Source organism: Urocampus carinirostris, chromosome 17 (assembly GCF_059441175.1).
Source record: "Urocampus carinirostris isolate Australia breed hairy pipefish chromosome 17, RoL_Ucar_1.0, whole genome shotgun sequence".
In the NCBI taxonomy this organism is placed as follows: Eukaryota; Metazoa; Chordata; class Actinopteri; order Syngnathiformes; family Syngnathidae; genus Urocampus; species Urocampus carinirostris.
In genome coordinates this window covers 16715846-16736696 of record NC_142365.1, presented here as the reverse complement: position 1 = coordinate 16736696, position 20851 = coordinate 16715846, and the positions used below count along the sequence as shown (strand labels likewise).

Below are 20851 nucleotides of genomic sequence, written 5' to 3'. Positions count from 1 at the left end.
GGTGTGGCTGCGAGCTTGTTGAATCTTGGCTGCTGACTTGGCAATGTTCTCTGGCTGCGTGTTGAGCTGAGACTTGGTCAGGACTGGCCAGGATTTTGATCCAGTTCTTCTTGTTAGGATATGCCCTCTTGCCAACCAAATCCAGGCCGCCATTGCGAGGTGTACGGTGTACCAGTTTTGAGTTCCAGTCTCCTGGGAGGGGCGGACCCCCTGAAGTGGAGTTGTCACGGTGACATTTCATGTGCAAATGAAAGCTAACACCCCCCTCCCCTACCTCACGTTCCACCAGTATCAGTCAGATAACATAGCTATGTGATTGACTTAAAACACAGTATTCAGTTCATATCTTTTGCCATTGTTTGATCATTTTCTGACATTGCGAAACGGAATTGTGACCAAACGTTGACTACTCTACAAGTACGAAGAACAGACATAACTTGACTGACAGAAAATAACTGTTGACAATAATTAGGTTGTTTTGTAACAGACATTGCAGTTGACCAACAATGTACTCCAGAAAATGTATACATTTTGCTATCTACTGTTCTAATGCTGTTAATGTGCCTGTTCTTGTTTTACAGGGATAAAAATGTGTATTTGATTATAATGTATTATTTATTTGCCTTTCCCTAAAAATGGAAATGTTTATGGATTGATGTCGTTACTGATGGAAAATTGTGGCTAATTGGTTTTAGATTGAGCATTTTTATGTATTTTTTTTTTTCAAATCACAGGATGTTTAATAAAACCTGTATCTCTCCTTGTACCCATATTTTGTATTTATTATCATTTTCCACGTCATTAAATGAACTTCATGCAAAAGCTAAGAAAATAACAATTATACGATTATTTGACACATTGTTTCATTAGTCAGTGACTAGTCGACTTTTAAAATAGTCATTAGTTGCAGCCCCATTGACAGGTAAAATGAACAAAAAGTGGGAGATTAAGGGCAAAGAGCATGGCTTATTTTCAGCGCTGATTTAGGACCACCTCCCAAGGTTAATCATGCGCACATGAGCACGAGGAGGAAGCAAATGGATGGAGCGACCTGTATATATTTCATTCCTGTCCAGGTTTCTCTACAATGTTCTTGTTTTTTTTATTGCTTCCTAAAAAGTAGAAAATATAATCCTTTCTCTATTGGGTTTGCGTTAACAACACCCGACTAAATTCAAACCATTATAAAAAATAAATAAATATTAATCTACCAAGCCCATTTGCTTTTATCTTACTTTTACCGAAGCTGTTCGGGATGGAACACAATGAGTAGGAGCGATGGGGGAACTGAGGTGGAGGCTGTGGGGGGATTAGAATGAGTTCATGCTCGTTTCTGCGTTATTTTGCTAGTGTAGCATGTGTCAAGTACATAAAGAGCTTGCCAGAGGCAGCTGCAAGTAAAATAGTTCCTAATTCCGTACCACGCCTTTTAAAATACTCGGACAAACCTACATTGGGGTGAATCCTATTTGAATTGACCAACTTTAAAGTGACAGTGTGTAATAATTACCCACCAAAGGTTGTTTTTGAGAAAGCTGTTCATAATGCTCATATAATTTAATTGCAATCAAATAATTATTTTGTTTCCATAAAACTTCTTAAAAATAAATAGGTAATAAAATGAATAACTAATGGCGTTGTAGAAAACCCGAGACCTTAAGTAATATTAAAGCACTTTTTTCTATTCTTTCCAGAACATACTTTTTAAAAAACATTTAAAGTCATGACATGTATACTAATTACTGCGTCTCAGAAGACTACCTATTTCAGTAATAACAAAGAAACCAAACTTAAATGGGGCTACTTCTTGTATAGAAAATCCAAATATATATATAAGAATGACAGGGTAGAAGAGAGGGGACAAAAATAATCTTGCCATTTTATTGCCAAACTGTATGGATTAAGGAAACAATCCACCATCATGTGGACGATATGGAAAAAAGCATTTACCTTCTGGTTCTGTGCTAAAGAAATCATATGTTTGTTTCAAAAATGTTTGAAAAAGCGCCAGGGGGCCACTAAGGTGCACCAAAGAGCCGCATGTGTCCCCTTAGCAGGTTTAGCAGGTGGAAAGCTCCACATGTGTTGGTTATAGAAAGCACCTTCCTCTGTTTAGCCAATCAGAATGCATAATAGAAAATCCCAAAAGTTGTAAAACTGCAATAAGTTAACCGCGATAGAGAGATTAGTCCAATACTGGCAGAAGAAAAAGCATCGTAGCAGCCGAGAATTGCACACACTTGCACGGCACGTAGTGACGTGACCTTTCCGGCTAGCTAGCGAGTGAGTGTCTTGCAACTTTCCTTATTTAGGCATTCATGGCGCATTGAAGTAGCAGGCAGACGGACAGCCTCGAGCCGTTGACCTTTACCGAACCGCGATGCATCGGCCAGAAAAGAAAAAAAAAATACCCAAATTAAAACTCCGCTGATTTCGCTTGATAAATTTTCCGTCTGTAATGTTAATTTACTCTTGGAGATTGGAAAAAAAGAACCACGAAAATACACGCTGGTTTTCATTTGCAAATGCTAAGTTTGACCTTTTCCAGATGATGCTGAAGTCAGGTATCGCCCGTGATATTTCTTTTTTTCCCCGGATGACCTTGACCGTAAATCTCCAGCAACCAAATTTGAATACAAGTAGCCGAGCTCAATTCTAAAGGTAAGAAAAAATAGCAGCAAATGTCATTTCTTCATCCTGGAGATGCTGGTGAAGAAATGCAACAGATAGAAAGAGTTCAAGGTCATCACACCCGTGCTTATTCATTCAACAACACTGAAGCTACAATAACAATTTTGCGAGTTATAATCTTTCCTCTTGCTCATCCACAAAAATGCCTTCCATTCTTACTCTTAAACCAGGAAAACAATTGCAGCCAAGTGGCTCATGTGAGAAAGAAACTGCCAGAGGGGTTAGCTTGCATGAGCAGCCAAGCAAAGAGAGTGACACTTGAGGACAAAGCAGGAGCAGTTTCCTGCAGCCACCTGGCTCGCTTGAGAAGCTTGAGAAGGAAACAGTGGACAAAAAAATTCCCGAATCTTGGGATTTGGGACTTTGGCTAATACGAGCAGCCGCGCAATGTGAGTGACATTGAAGGTCGAAGCAGAGGCAGCTGATGATAACAATAGCATTGAGAAGTTTCCTGCAGCCACCTGGCTCAATTGAGGGGCTCCAGAAGGAAACAGTTGACAAAACAAATTCCAGTATCTTGGGATTTTATGACCTTGACTAACATGAGCAACCATGCAACTTGAGTGACACTGAAGGACGAAGCAGAAACAGCAAATGATAACAATAAAAGTGAGCCGTTTCCTGCAGCCACCTGGCTCACTTGAGAGGCTCGAAAAGGAAACAGTGGATCAAAAAGTTTCAGGATCTTGGGATTTGGGACTTAAGCTAACATAAGCAGACATGCAAGGTGAGTGACACTGAAGGACGAAGCAGAAAATGATAACAATAGCAGTGAGCTTTTTCCTGCAGCCACGAGGCTCATTTGAATGGCTCGAGAGGGAAATGGTTGACAAAAAAAAAAAATCCAAAGTCTTGCGATTTTGTGACTTTGGCTAATACGAGCAGCCATGAAAGGTGAGTGACAATGAAGGATGAAACAGAAGCAGCTAATGATAACAATAGCAGTGAGCCATTTCCTGTAGCCAAGGGGCTCATTTGAATGGATAGAGAGGGAAACAATGGACAAAAAAGATTTAAGAATCATGGGACTCAGTGATGTTGGCTTACATGAATAGCCATATAAAGTGACGGAGCAGCTAATAACAGAAAGCTGTTGATAATTGTAGCCAAGTGGCTCACATGAGTGGCAAGAGAAGGAAACAGTGGAGAGAGAAAACGTTGAAGATGCCTGAACTCAGCTATGGTTTGCTTGCTTTACCTGCTTTGGGAAACAAATGAAGCTGAAGGGTAAAACAGGAGCAGCTAACACTAACAATAGCACATAGCTGTTGCACACATTAATGGCTTGAAGAGGAAAACATGGGGGAAAAAGTAAAAGATGCTGGAGTCACAGGACTCAGGCTCAGCTACTAGCAGTAAGTAATAATAATAATAATGCATTCTATTTAAAAGCGCCTTTCAAGCCACCCAAGGACATTGTACAGATAATGAGAAAATACAATGTAAAAAATTGTAAGCGAAATATTAAATAAAAACAAGACATAAAATCATAAAAAACATAGGAAATGGAGAAGCTATGTGTTGTAGGCAGTCCTGAACAGGTGTGTTTTTAGACGGGACTTAAAAGTGGAGAGAGGTGGCCATTAAATGCTTATTTTTTTGCAACTTATTAGACCGTTTTTTGTTTTGTACAGTTTTTCCCAAGAGCAAGCTTTATTTACACAGAGCAGCTAACAATCAAGCGAGCCATAGCCAGCACTCAAATGGCTCACATTAGTGGCTAGAGATGGAAACATTGGGAGAAAAGTGAAAGACGACAAGCGTCTGTTGCGACCGCGAGTTACACTGAAGGACCGAGCAAGCTTTAGCGAGACACAGCTAGGAATAACGATAACAGATAACAGCCAGCTATAGCCTGCAGCCAAATGGGTCACAGGAGCGGCTAGAGAGGGGAACAGTGGAAGAATAAAAGCCAAATGCCTAAATTGTAGAATTCAGTGCTGTTTGCTTGCATGAGTAGGTTACAAGGCACGTGACAATGAAGAGCAGGCTAGCTGTGAGTCACATGGCCATTTTAGACTTACTGTTTTCTTCTCTAGCCACTCATGTTAGCCACTCTAGCAAAGTAGCTTTATTTACGCATCTTCCACTTTTTTGTCAGTTTTTTATTTTTCTACCTACTCATAATAGCCACTTGGTTGCATCCTATGACTCACCGCTTTGTGATAGTTAGCCACAGATATGTACAGAACAGAAGATACGACAGCGTGCTGTAGCAGCCCACTAACTCGCGTGCCTACATGGCGGCCACATTGGAGGGGTCAATGTTCCCGATAAGGCAATGTACGTACATTGAAAATAAATCATAACTTACTCAATTTACAACCGATTTTCATGCGGGTACCTTTTTTTGTCAGGCCAACACCCGCTGTTATGACGGAAATATAATTAAAAAATATAGAAATTGATTTTTTATTTTTTTTTTTACATAAAAAATGAACAATCATACCGGAACACATAAAACATGCTTGGAAATGTTAACTTTATATGATACTCGACAAACAAATTAAAATCAGCGTTAAGTTAAAGACTTTTTTAAAAGTATATATATATATATATATATATATATATATATATATATACTGGACTGTCTCAGAAAATTAGAATATTGTGATAAAGTTCTTTATTTTCTGTAATGCAATTAAAAAAACAAAAATGTCATACATTCTGGATTCATTACACATCAACTGAACTATTTCAAGCCTTTTATTATTTGAATATTGCTGATTTTGGCTTATAGCTGAAAAAAACTCAAAAATCCTATCTCAAAATATTAGAATACTTCCTCAGACCAAGTAAAATAAATAATTTTATAACAGCAAAACTAAATCAAACATTTGAAAATGTCCATTGATGCACTCAGTACTTGGTTGGGAATCCTTTTGCACGGATTACTGCATCAAGCCGGCGTGGCATGGAGGCAATCAGCCTGTGGCATTGCTGAGGTGTTATTGATGCCCAGGATGCTTCGATAGCGGCCTTCAGCTCATTTGCCTTTGTAGGTCTGGTGTCTTTCATCTTCTTCTTAACTATACCCCACAAATTCTCGATGGGGTTCAGGTCAGGGGAATTAGCAGGCCAATCAAGGACAGTGATGCCATGGTAAGTGCACCAGTTACTGGTGGTTTTGGCACTGTGGGCAGGTGCCAGATCATGCTGGAAAATGAAATCCTCATCTCCATAGAGCTTTTCAGCAGATGGAAGCATGTAGTGCTCTAAAATCTCTTGGTACACAGTTGCATTTACTCTGGACTTGATGAAACACAGTGGACCAACACCAGCAGCTGACATGGCTCCCCAAACCATTGCTGACTGTGGGAACTTCACACTGGATTTCAAGCAACTTGGATTTTGCTCCTCTCCAGCCTTTCTCCAGACTCTGGCGCCTTGACTTCCAAATGAAATGCAAAACTTGCTTTCGTCTGAAAAGAGGACTTTGGACCACTCTGCAACTGTCCAGTGCTTCTTCTCCATAGCCCAAGTCAGACGCTTCTTCCGTTGTCTTGAGTTCAGAAGTGGCTTGACCATGGGAATACGGCTATTGTAGCCCATTTCCCGGACACGTCTGTGAACTGTGGCTTTTGATACCTGGACTCCAGCTTCAGCCCACTGTCTTTGAAGCTCCCTCAAATTCTGGAAGCAGCTCTTCTTCACAATTTTGTTAAGGCTGCGGTCATCTCTCTTGGTTGTGCAGCGTTTCCGGCCACATTTTTCCCTTCCAACAGACTTTTTGTGGATATGCTTTGAAACTGCACTCTGAGAACAGCCTGCTCTTTGAGAAATTTCTTTTTGTGTCTTACCCTCCTGATGGAGGGTATCAATGACGGTCCTCTGGACAGCAGTCAGATCACCAGTGATTTAGTTTACTGAACCAAGCTGAGTGTTTTTAAGGCTCAGGAAACCCTCGCAAGGTGTTTCGAGTTAATTAGATGATTCAGGTGATTAGTTGAATAGCCTACTAGTATACTTTTTCATGATATTCTAATATTTTGAGATAGGATTTTTGAGTTTTCTTAAGCTGTAATTCAGTAATATTAAAATAATAAAAGGCTTGAAATAGTTCAGTTGATGTGTAATGAATCCAGAATGTATGACATTTTTGTTTTTTTAATTGCATTACAGAAAATAAAGAACTTTATCACAATATTCTAATTTTCTGAGACAGTCCAGTATATATATGGCAGAACGGCGGATAGGTGGTTAGCGCACAGCCCCACGGTGCGGAGGTTCAGGGATCAAGTCCAGCTACCGCAGCCTCCCCGTGTGGAGTTTGCATGTTCTCCCCGTGCCTGCATGGGTTTCGTCCGGGCACTCCGGTGTCCTCCCACATTCCAAAAACATGCATGTCAGGTTATTTGGCTGATCCAAATAGTCTGTCCTTGTGTGCCCTGCGACTGGCTGGCAACCAGTTCAGGGTGTCCCCTGCCCACTGCCCGAGGATGGCTGGGATGGGCTCCAGCACCCCCGCGGCCTTACTGAGGGTAAGCGGTGCAGATCATGGATATATATATATATATATATATATATATATATATATATATATATACATACATAAACAATAACCATATACATAACCAAATATAAAGCACTTGCCAGTCTAGACTAAAACAAAACAATAAAAATGCTGTATGTATAAAAATATTTGAAAAACAAAAACACAAAATTAAAATAAGTTATTCATCTAGTTTTGACGTCTAAAGAAGTGACCATATACAGTTTGCTCACTTGCCACATGAAAGGGTTAAAACGGTTGTAGAAACCCTGAAATTGGAAGGTTTTACAGGATTTATTTCCTGTACTTCCACCTTCTAAGGGAAGTGAATACGGCGATGTGGTGCAGCATTCATATTAAAAACATTGAAACAATGTAAGCCACCAAGAGGCACTGGAGCTACTGAAGCTCTCAACAAGATTAAATGATGAAAAAAAAAAAAAAATCCATAAACATTTTACGTATGAAAGGTTTTTTCCAGTCGAGTGAATCCATAGGCAACACAATGAGCCAGCATTCTCTTTTGGATTTTGTACTCGAAGAATCTGATAGTTTTGACCCGACTAGCTCAGGCTTTCAGTCGGCACGCCGATCAAATGGGTCTGTCGTTAGCTGCTCTGCGTAAATAAAGCTAGCTCTAGCACCAGGCTTAGCAACTATTCTGAGGGAAACCCGTTCAATCCACTTCCATGAACCTTGTCCAAGATGGAGCCGTATTTAAGATGGCCACCACTCACCTCGGACTTTTCCTTTAGAAGCCATCGCTGGTGTCCACAAGAAGACAAAGGACAGCGAAAGAGACACAAAAGACAAAAAGGGACAAACACAGAATATAAAATTAGACGACTATCTGCACAAAAGCGTGTTTCTTTAAAAAAAGAAAGGAAAAAAAAACTAATCTTGGAGTTGGGAGAAAAACGTCTCTTCAGATAAACAAACAAAGATTGTCTATTGAGTGTGAATGGAGTCAGAGGAACCACCCCAATAATTTCAGATGGATCCCAAAACTACCAGCACTGCAAAAAAAAAAAAAAAAAAAAGTCTTACCCTGTTGGTCATTGTTCTTAGTCAAATATATTTCACTTATGATAAGAAATACAAGAAAAAATACGCTTAAAATAAGCTATATTTTATATAATAATAAATATTCTACTACAAATTTGTTTATCTTACTAGAAAAAAAAGAAACCTTGCTCAAAACTTAAAATAATAAAATAAAATAATAAACTTGAGGTAGGAATAAGTCATTTTGAAAAATACAAACAACAAACAAAAACAGGCAAAAACAGTCTACCAAGTATACATTTTTATTCTCATTTTACATGAAAAAAAAGCAAAACTAAGCTTCAAACCATAAAAGAAGAAAAAAACAAATTTAAAAAATCAATCCTGCTCCAACATGTGTTAACAAATGAAAAGAAAAATGCATGAACAGTAAACTAAGTAGACATTTTCCTACTTCACTAAAAAGAAAAGAAATGCAAAACTAGCTTCAAACAAGAGAAAAACAGAGAGAGGAACGAATACAATTTTGAAAAATTAATTGTACTTTGCCAAGAGTTATCAAATGAAAAAGAAGCCGAAAAAATTTACAAAATGGACATGTTCTTAACAAGCAAACTAGCCTCAAACCACAAAAAAACTCATTAAAGAACCAGTAAAATAAGAAATTTGTACTTCACTAAATGAAAACAAATACGTTTGATTTCACTGAAGGAAAACAGAGCAAAACTGGCTATAAACCAGAAAAAAACCTTCGGCGGGGAACAAGTAAAATTAGGAAAATCAATTGTACTTTACCAAATGTTAGCAAATTTAAAAAAAAGAAAAAAAATACGTTCGATTTCAATAAAAGAAAAACAAGCAAAACTTGTTTTAAACCAGAAAAAAACCTTCGGCGAGGAACAAGTAAAATTAGGAAAATAAAGGATATTTCACCAAGCATTAATGAATCAATTCAAAAATGCAAAAACAGTCCACACAGTGTATTCTTTCTCATTTTACTAGAAAACAAAGCAAACCTAAGCTTTAAACTATAAAAAAAAAAAAAGTTAAATTACAAAAATAAATCAACCCAACTCCAACGCATGTTTACAAATGAAAAGAAAAATGCATAAACAGGGCACTAAATAGATATTTTATTACTTTACTAGAAATAAAACAAGCAAAACTAGCCTTAAAAAAGAGAAAAACAGGGCGAGGAACGAATACAAATTTGAAAAAGCAATCGTACTTCGTAAAGAGTTAACAAATGATGAAAAGCCAAAACAATTTATCAAATAGACATGTTCTTATTATATTAGAAAAACAAGCACAACGCTTCAAACCACAAAAAAAACTCTGTGAAGAACGAGTAAAATTAAGAAAATCACTTGTACTTAACCGAATGTTAACGAATAAAAAAAAAAAAAAAAAAAAAAAAAAAAAAAAACCAAGCAAAACTTGCTTTAAACTAGAAAAAACCTTCGGTGATGTCACGGTTGCCATGGCGCCCAAATGGCCACGCCCATGTGGCGCCAGCTGCAGCTCGTTAACAGATTGGCTTCCCTCCTATTTAAACTCAGTGCTCTCACTCATCCTTTGTCAGTCTGTCAACACACCTCTGCATTCGCAAGACCTGGGATTTAGAATCTGTCCAGCTTCCTGCTGGTTTCCTGTTTGTTATTGTTCCCGTCTATTTTTGTCCTGTTAAATATCAGTCTTCAGTTTCATTCCCGTCAGGTTTGTCCTGTTTAATTTCGATATCCAGTTTGATATCAATCCTGTCTATCCCGTCCTGTCCAGTATCTGCCCCATTTCCCATAAAATAAAAACGTGTGTGAGAAACGTCACGCATTTGGGTTCTCGTACTGTTCTGATTCAAATAAAATTAGGAAAATTAACGTATAAGTGTTAACAAATCAAGTTAGAAAATGCAAAAACAGTCTCCCAAGTATAATTTTCCGCATTTTACTAGAAAAGCAAGCATAACTAAGCTTTAAACCAGAAAACACTCGGGCAGAGAACGAGTAGAATAAGGAAAATCAATCATAATTAAACTAGTTTTAAGGAATTAAAAAAAAAAACCCTGAACCGATCTACTAAGTATCCATTTTCTTACTGTACAAGAAAAAAAAAACTAGCAAAACCAGCTTCAAAGAGACAACAAACCTCAGACAGGAAACGGGTAAAATTAGTAAAATCAATCGTACCTCACCGATTAATAGCGAAAAAAAGCAAACTGGGGGTGCACATAAAGCAGCGGAAAGCTTCGGAGAAGATTACAGTTGCTAAGCAACCGGCACAACATTTCCACAGGAAGCCGAATAATGTCGTCATTCCTCATTTTGATTTTTTTTTATCCTCCATTTCCTCGTACCGTGTGCAGATTGATCATAATGGCTGCTATTACCAGTTTGCCTTTTAACTGATTGGACGAAGAGTGGGATTTACAATATGGCAGAGCAGTGAGGCGAGGCAGGAGTATAATTATTTGGACGATATATTATAATTATAATTATAATTATATATATATATATATATATATATATATATATATATATATGTATACAGTATTCATTTTACCCCTGAAAAGTGATGGGTCCCGGGGTCTCGCATGCTCAAAAATCTATGGGTCCCAACAGAGATCTATGGGTCCCCAAAATTTAGTGTGCTCCATGCCCTTACAAACTGTCGTATTTTCCCTTTAATCTTTTTTTTTTTTTTCAAACATGTTTATTTATGTAGTTTAACATGTTATATTGTACTTGTGTTTCCTTATAATATATTTATTGTTAATAAACATTTTGTTGTGAGACACTGAGTTGCTCGACATGAATGAGGTTTATTATAAAAAAGTTCAAAAAATGAAGTCGCTTGGACGGTCACTGTAGAAGGAAAAAAAAAAAATACAAATAATACATTTTCCTATTCAAATTATGAATTCATTTTCTGCATTAAATCTCATCTCATCTCATTAGCCGTACAGCTTATCCTCATTAGGGTCGCAGTGGGGCTGGAGCCCATCCGAGCCATCTCCAGGCAGTGGGCAGGGGACACCCTGAGCCGGTTGCCAGCCAATCGCAGGGCACACGGGGACAGACAACTCACTCGCTCATTCACACCTAGGGACAATTTGGACCGGCTATTTCACCTGAAATGTATGTTTTTGGAATGTGGGAGGAAACCGGAGTGCCCGGAGGAAACCCACGCAAGCACGGGGAGAACATACAAACTCTGCACAGGAAGTCTGGAGCTGGATTTGAACCAACGCAGGAGGTTCCCATGACATGAACTGTGCCGCACAAGCGCTAACCACTGCGCTGCCGTGCTGCCCATCTGCATTAAATCATTGTTGGTAATATACTGATTAGAGGGATAACCACAAACTTGTCGTTTTTCATTTTTTCATTTTCTCCCTTTATACTTCCTTTTTTTCTTAACTTTTTTATACAACATAATCATCCGTAATATAATGCATCAAAGCTAATAAGCCGTTTGAGAAGCGGCTCTTTAATGAGTTGAGCCGAACAAGCCGGTTCTCTAAAAAGAGACGGACTTTCACTACACAAGTCGAACTTGAGATCGGCGTGCAGACGAAAACTTGAACCGCGAGACCAAAACAACAATGCCGGATCTGCCTGACGAAAAGTTTGGAGTGCGGTAAATCTTTGTTAAAAAATGATAATGACAATTTCGTGTGAAAAAAGTTGCGTCCCGGGGACGGACGTTGATTTGACACGATGCGTGCCATGTCTTATCTCGTTGCATGCAGTCCTTGCCGCATTTTTATCTTTGACCACATAGATATTTCAATTCAATATATGACATTAAGGCTGCACGGCAGCACAGTGGTCAGCGCATGTGCGGCACAGTTCTGAGGTCATGAGATCGAACCTTCCTGTGAGGAGTTTGCATGTTCTCCCCGTGCTTGCGTGGGTTTCCTCCGGGCACTCCGGTTTCCTCCCACATTCCAAAAACATACATTTCAGGTGAATTGGCCGGTCCAAATTTTCCCTAGGTGAATCGTCTGTCCCTGTGTGCCCAGCGACTGGCTGGCAACCAGTTTAGGGTGTCCCCTGCCCACTGCCCGAAGATAGCTGGGATTGGCTCCAGCACCCCCGCGACCCTGCTGAGGATAAGCAATGCAGATAATGGATGGATGGATATGACATTATTCCCATTTTTAATCAATTTTAACTGTGGTTCTTTGGGGGATTTTTTTCAAACATCTCTATTTAATTTATTTTTGAATGCATATGATCAATTCAAACAATTCAAAAAAAGCCTTCCAGATTGTAAAATAACTCACACAAACAAAACAGACTAAAGGCCCGGTCACACAGCCTTTCACGGGCGTATCGAGGCTGAATCACGGCCAGAATTTTCTGCCCGTGAAGCAGACACTGTTGGACGCTTTTGAGATCGCGATACAGACGAGATACAGCCGTGCTTTACACGCGGTAAGAAATTCACACGCGTATGGCCGCGCGAAAAAGTTTTGCGCTGCTCAAAACTTTAGACCACGGGTAACCGCGGGCGGCACAGCGATGCAGCCGCGGTTACCAGCGATAAGGACGTGGAACAGTCGCCGGAAGGACGCGGAACAGTCGCCGGCCAATTTTGCACATTTTCCACCGCGGGCAACCACGTGCAAAAAAAATCTCAAAATTTTACCCGCGATACCGACGCAAAAGGCTGTGTGACCGGGCCTTTAAATCAGCAGCGTTCTGGATTAAGCAGGGAATAACCTCACGGAAGAAATATTGGACAAAATACTGCTTCAATCTTGACTCAGGGAGACGATGAGGTCCTTAATAATTCCGGACCAGGGGAAAGTGACGACAGGGGGGACCGCAGGGTTACTTTAACTGGATTACTTTCAATTACTTTTGGATTACTCCAATACCAAATATGCTAATGAGAGACAAAAGAAACTAAATATAAATAAAATGACGACTCACAACACGTGGTAAGCTTTCTCTCCTGGCTTTGATCTCTTTGAGCTCCGGCAAAACTAACATATAATGCGACAGAAACAAAATGAAAATAAATCCAAACAGCTTGCCAACATCATTTTTGCCGTTCCATGTATTCCGTTACTCCCCAAGCCTTCACAAAATTTAGTAATTGTCTTAATTGTCTTTGATATAAAAAAACCATTTTCGCAGACATTCAAAGAAGTTAAAGACGGCCAGAGGAGGTGCTGTTGAGTTCATCTCATCTCATCCTTATCCTCAGTAGGGTCGCGGGGGTGCTGGAACCCATCCCAGCAATCATCGGGCAGTGGGCAGGGGACACCCTGAACTGGTTGCCAGCCAATCACAGGGCACACAGGGACAGACAACTCGCTCGCTTATTCACACCTAGGGACAATTTGGATCGGCCAATCTACCTGAAATGCATGCCTTTGGAATGTGGGAGGAAACCGGAGTGCCCGGAGGAAACCCAAGCAAGCACGGGGAGAACATACAAACTCCACACAGGAAGTCCGGTAGCTGGATTTGAACCCACACAGGAGGTTCCCAAGACCTTAGAACTGTTCAGTAGGTTTGGGTAGGGTTACTTTAACTGGATTACTTTCAATTATTTTTGGATTACTCCAATACCAAATATGCTAATAAAAGACAAAAGAAACTAAATATGAATAAAATTACTAAATTTTGTGCAGGCTTGGGGAGTAACGGAATACATGGAACGGCAAAAATGATGTTGGCAAGCTGTTTGGATTTATTTTCATTTTGTTTCTGTCGCATTTTATGTTAGTTTTGCCCAGAGATCAAAGGTATCAAAGCCAGGAGAGAAAGCTTGCCACGTGTTGTGACTCATCATTTTATTCATATTTAGTTTCTTTTGTCTTTTATTAGCATATTTGGTATTGGAGTAATCCAGGAGTAATTGAAGGTAATCAAGTTAAAGTAACCCTACCCAACCCTGTTTTTCAGGTATCTCCTTTCAAACTGACTGTGATGTTTCTCTACTGAGTATATTTTGAAATGGTATCGTATCTTGAATCCCGAGAGTTTAAGCTTTTCAATGATATGTGGCATGACATATTTCAGTGACTGGTGACATCGTACAGACACGTACTTGTATACCAAAATGTTAAAGTACCGTATAATATATGTTGCTGTGTACCATCTTTCTATGTAAATATCTCATGTTTCAATGTGGGCACATGCGACTTATAGTCAGGTTCGGCTTTTGTATGTACAAAAGTTTCTTCCTTTAAAAAATGTACTAGGTGCAACTTATAATCAGGTGCCCCTTATAGTACGAATTTTACGGTGTCAATAAATGTACTTTAGAATAAGAAAATCCTAGCTAGCTAGCTAATGTGATGCAGCTAGCGCTCTATCACACCTTGTTTTCCTTGTCAGCGGGAAGGCTGTCATAAATAAAGCGTCAGATACTCGATAGCGGCGCCACCCGCTGCTACGTACCTCTTCTGATCACAGCGCCCCCCCAGGACAAGAGTCTCCTGGGAGGACTAGCGCCTTTTTCACGTTTCACAACCTTTATTCACAAGATCCTTTTTTCCTCTCTACATGTTTTTTTTCTCACTCACCCTCCACGGGAATTTTCTTGCGCTTGCCTGACAGTGAAATCTTGGAAGGAAGAAAAATAACAAAATAAACGAAATGTTTTTATATTGTCGCTAGCTGGATGAACAAATAGCTAAACAACCAAATACCACCGCTTCAGCAGCTAGCTTGGCTTTAGTCGCTATCATCCCTTTAGCAGTTTCTACGAATTATTTTCAAAGATCACGCTAGTGACGTAACAACGCTGCTTGCAACCTTTTAGCCCCCCACTTTATTGAAAGTTTTTGCACTTCCTTTGTTTTCTCGCTCGAGGTGCTAATTGGATACAGATAATTGAACGTTACTATCTTGGGAGCTAGCACCTTCCATCTGTTCCGTGAATACACGATCGGCGTAAGAACCGTTCGGATAAATTCTAAAGAGAATGTGAAAAAAGATTTAAGAGATGGTAGGGGACTAGGGTTGCATGATAAATGCACGATTGGGACGTAGTGCGGTTGTGTAATCCCATAACACTGCTGTTTTTTTAAAGGATTTAAAGCCAGCAACACTAACAAAGCTCCCTATAAGGGGGCGCTGTTTACTAAATTTAACATTTTAAAGCATGTCAATAGTATTAACCCTTGGATACATGAGTTGGGTTAAAAATGACCCCATGGGTTGTTATTCTTCAAAATCTTTAAAAATAAAAATTAAGTTGTAATATCGTCACATTCCAGGTATTCCTCATAACGTTTATGACACGGTGCCATTAGTATTTTCATTTTTCCTCCCACGAAGAGTACCGTATTTTCTGCACTATAAGGCGCACCTAAAAGCCTTTATTTTTTTCAAAAGCTGACCATGCGCCTTATAATACAGTGCGCCTTATATATGGATCAATATTAAGTCGCAAAATCTTGCAACTAAGGCAAGCAGCCGCCGACTAGATTTTCCCCCGAAGGCGAGGTAGTCCGCGGTGTATGCTGGGATTTATATACCGGCGTTTCATTTCCTAACTAATGTGTCAATCATCATTGAATCAGTCAATATTGGCCAAAGTTATTCGGAGGTAAAGGGGGCGGATCCTTTTTATCATTTACAGGCTCGCATAGGCTAAAGGGGCGAAACAAAGCCTGCAATTGGCCGAAAAAAGATGAATGTGGATCACACGTTGGGTTGCACTACGGCATAGAGAAAACATTTTTTACTATTCTGTATTTGTAAATATTTTACTCTCCTGGATTTACTACACTCACGGTTGTAAGGAGACCTGGTTACGTATCATTATTGAACGTGATAGCTGCAAGAGAACTTAGGTGAGCTATGCGACTTTATATTTTCAAGGTATCTTGTTTTAGAACGATCTTGATGTTTCTGTGATGAGTCTATTTTTAAACTAAATTCAATTCAAAGTGTTTATTGCCATATGCACAGTAAAGAACCCTGTTTCCCTGCACAATAAAATTCTTACTTTGCTGTCCACACAGTTGCCAGCAAAAAATAAAATGGAAACTAAGAAATGTTTGTTTGGTGACATCGTACAGACACTGTTTCCGTACATGTCTGAGACACGTATTTGCTTCTTTGCAAGCTTTCGGAATGTTAAGGGGGTAATAAGTTTGACTGAACTATCTGACTGTTTTGTCCACGTTCCCATTGTAGCGCCTTATAATCCGGTGCGCCTTATGTATGAAAAATATAGGACCAAAAACTATCTTTTGGGGGTGCGCCCTATAACCCGGTGCGCCTTACAGTGCGGAAAATACGGTATGTACAAAGCGAGCACAAAAAACGCACTATCCTATTAAAATCGAAATTAAACTACTGGTCTGGAAAATTATTATTTTTTGCCCAAAATTGTGCGGCCTTATCGGGGTCTGACATCCGGTTTTGGATAGCTTTTAATACCACAAAAAAAGAAGAAAATCCCGTTAGCCATCTGCTGGCATCGATCGTAGCTAGCGTGTTTATACTTCAGCGTGGGCCGGTGGCCTCTGCATCGATCCGCCACACGTGCTTCCAATTATCCGCCACTGCTCCGCTACGATATTGCCATTTGAGCTAGCGTCGTCGCGGGAGATGCAACAAATTAGCCGTCTCTCTAGCTTTGGTCCCGATCGCTTTGTTCCAGGGAAAAAAGGTCTGTTTCGTTTACTTTTCGTCCTTTAAATACTAGTTACAATCTTATTGTTACTGCAATTAGCTGCAGTAGCACATAGCATCGTTTTGGTAGATTAGCTCCCCCTTAGCAGATAGCATCACTTTAAAAGACAAATAGAAAAGTCTTTATTGGCACCCGGGAGAAACAAATAAGAGTTAAAAGAGAAGAAAATGATTATTAAGATAAGCTAAGTATTCTAGCCATTAGCCACGTAAGCAAATAGCATTGCCATGGCTGCTTAGCTATATTTTAGCCGCTAGAAACACGTAAGCGGTAAATGGCAAATAATTTAGGCACAAGCTGCATTAACAAATGACATTGCTATGGTGAGTTAGCTTCGATTTGGCCGATAGCATCACTTTAGCATAAGAATAGAATAGTCTTTAGCGTCATTGAGAAGAACATAGTGTACATTGTTTACAGCAAAATTAGACATGGAATTCTAGGAAAAATACAAAATAAAGACTTAAAAAAGATAACAATAACATGTAAGAATATTAGGATATCCTGATTTATTCAGCTATTAGCCACCTTAGCAAATAGCCTCACTTTTGCTGCTAGAATTATTCAAGCAGCTAAAGCTAATGATTTTAGGAATGAGCTGCATAATCAAATGGCATTGTTTTGGTGAGTTAGCTTCTATTTAGCCGCTAGCATTACTTAAGCATGTAAATAGAATAGAATAATCTTTATTGTCATCAATAACTACGTAATTCACATTGTTTATGGCGAGATTAGAGATGACAGGAGACATAAAATATGACTTAAAAGAGAAAAAAGAATGTTAAAGAATATTAAGATAGGCGAATAAACATAGCCAATAGCAAATTTAGGAAATGGCATCACTTTGGCAGCTTTACTCCACTGTAGCCGCTAAAATTACTTAAGGCAGGCATTTCCAAAGTCCGGGCCGGGGGCCAGTCATAAAACTAATAATATGTGGCCTGCCAGTGATGTTGACCGCAGTATAAAATACATTTGTACCCAAAAACAAATAATTCACCATTCCACCAGATGATCGCAGAAGCCCTTTGGCCAACCTATCCTTGGCTTTCTGAAAGAATTTTAGCCCACCCCATTTCCGACATGGCGACTGTAAATTAAAAAAAGGAAAGCTGACTGTGAGGGCTGCCACTTCCAGGACAAGTGGACTTTGGAGTACTTTTCCACCAAAATCCGAAACAACTGCTTCTGCCTAATTTGCCAAGAAACTGTGGCCATTTACAAAGAATATAATATCAAGAGGCACTGCCAGACGAAATGTGAATGCAAAAAGGAAGCAAATGCTTTAAAAGGTGAAGGAACTGGGAGCTGTTTTAATAGCACAGCAGCACTTTTTCATGCGAGTGAAATGAAAATGCTACAATGGCGATCAACGAGGTCGTGACGCTGATAACCAAGCACTGCCTAATTAGTCAGAACATCTTGCAGGAAAAAAAATGGTGACGGAATTGAAATTGGGAATTGCTTCAAACAAAATTGTCACAATTGTTTTTGCCACACTGCCCACCGCTGTACGAGATTGTTTTCTTTCAGTTCGTCTTTTAGAACACTGTAGTCCGTAGTCCAAAAGGAGTTGCACAACCGTAACCTCTTCTGCTATTTTTCATTTGCATTCTAAGATAGAAGTAAGCGGGGAGTACATTTTCATTTCTTATTTCCTCAATCTCAGGGGTGGTCGTTGTTAGATTCACACAGTAGGAGTCTCCAGAGACTTGTTGGCGATTGAATTACGGATTTGCCGTTCTCTCCTCTTGACCCTTTTGCAGTTTCCACGCCTCCCCGAGGACCCTTCCCTCTCCGCTCAACCGTGGACCCTAATTGTATTTGGGAAGTCTGTGCGATGCCCGATGGGAATCATCTCAACCAAAAATATACTGTAAACCAACGCCGGCAAAATCTAGATACAGTTTCCAAGAAGAGCGGTACAACATAAAACCGTGAAAGAAAAAAAATCCTAGTACTTCTCTGATAACTATTGATATTGTATTTACGAGAAAAATAGATGAATGTAAAAACTTTCATGCAATTGTATGGATGTCACCTAGGAGGCGTGGCTAACGAAAAAAGGCGAATATAAGACACAATACAAAAAAAAAAATTCTGAGGCAGTATATTGCAAAAACGACAAAAAACAACAACAAAAATCGCAATACTATTCTGCTAACTATTGATATCGTAATAATACATAACACTCTAAGTCAAACGCAATTTGGCAATTACGTCGATGTCCACTAGGAGGCGTGGCACATTGAATTGGGCAAAAGAAGCTGTAAACGAAAAAAACTCATTCAGATTAATTCCAATACAGTCCCAAAATAATTACAATACTCTTATACTAACTATTGATATCATAAATGATATATAACACGCTAGTTAAAATTCTCTTGTGTAATTACATATGTATCCACCAGGAGGCGTGCCTAATGAAAACAAGCAGAATAAACGAAATTTAGAGGACAGTATATTGAAAAAAAAAACCAAGATAATCCAATACTCTACTATTGATATCGTAATTAATACATAACACGCTAGTTTAAACGCACTCGTGCAATTACTTGGATGTCCTCTAGGAGGCGTGGCTAATGGAATTGGGCAAACGAAGCTGTGAACAAAATTTAGAGGACAGTATATTAAAAAAACGTCAAAATAATCGAATGCTATTCCGCTATCTATCGATATTGTAAATAAAACATAAACACAGAAATAGAAACACCTTTGTGCAGTTACATTGATGTCCCCTAGGAGGCGTGGCGGACAGTAGCCGGCAGAATAAGACGTAAAGGAAAAACCTCATTCAGAGGATGGTATTTTGCAAATAGTGACAAAGAATCACAATACTAATCTGCCAACTATCGATATTGTAATACATATATGTCATGCTAATTTAAATTCTCTTTTGTGATTTCATAGATATCCTCTAGGAGACGTGGCTAAAAGAAACAAGCAAAATTAGACGTAAACAAAATAACCCATTCAGAGGATGTTATACTGCAAAAACACCCCCCCAAAAGTGCAATATTATTTATGCTAACTATCGCTACGACAATCGATATACAAACACGCGATTATAAAAGCTTTGTGTAATTACATAGGTTTACCACTAGGAGGTGTGGCTTACACAAATGGGCAGAAGTCATATTAAAAACATATGAAAAACAGAAAACTGTGTTCGGTTACTGGTAGGAAAAAATTTGGGATGGATAAATATGCGTGCCAAAACGTGTTAATTGCAATTATTTATGTTGTATTACGGTCTGCTAATCTGATTAGAAGATGAGATTTAAGACATTTTTGGAGTAAAAAGAAAAAAACTATGATATAGATAGAAGAAAATAAGTATTTGAACACGCTGCTATTTTGCTATTTCTCCCACTTAGAAATCATGGACGGGTCTGAAATTTTCATTGTCGATGCATGTCCACTGTGAGAGAGATAAACTAAAAAGAAAAATCCAGAAATGATCATCCAGAAAAAGTTTGAATGATAATACATGTATTTTTGCCATTTTTTCTTTAATGAATGAAGTTTATGACCACTAGAAGGTGCTAACAATTATTACACACAGTCCCTTAAAACAGATTCCTTTAAACAAAGCATATTGGTTTTTTTTATCTGATTTAAATTTTGATCCATTATAATCAAAAATGTTTTTCATAGAACAGTTTTTTTTTTTGGGCAGCTGTTTAATCATTACAAAAACAAATCAAATGAGCCATTCTCCTGCATTTTACGTAAAATAAATATGATTGATTGATTGATCATTACACCTTTACGGCAGCAGGAACGTAGGTAAAAACGTGCTAGCGTGCCGCGTCAACATTTGACAATAAACCTGCCGCTGCATAATTTCCTGTTTGACGGACATATCCGCCGTACGATGCAGACAAGCGTGTTTTGATTAGGGCACATTATTCGGCACCGCGCGCTGTCACCTAGCGCTCGCCGTTTGACAGGCTAATAGCTGCTCCTTGGGACGCTCTCTTATTCCAAACCTGACCC

At 39.1% G+C, this 20851-nt stretch overlaps 1 protein-coding gene across 2 annotated transcripts in view; it reads right to left on the bottom strand.

The window, feature by feature from the left end:
* LOC148349370 (cell adhesion molecule 2-like) overlaps positions 1-20851 on the bottom strand; it is a 196279-nt gene that overhangs the window by 62372 nt on the left and 113056 nt on the right. Inside the window, exon 2 of one of the 2 annotated variants that reach the window (XM_088320859.1) lies at positions 7921-7947. The exons of the other annotated variant lie outside the window; for it this stretch is intronic. Coding sequence (XP_088176985.1) covers positions 7921-7947 — 27 coding nt within the window. The remainder of the gene's footprint in view (positions 1-7920; positions 7948-20851) is intronic. 2 annotated transcript variants of the gene reach the window in all.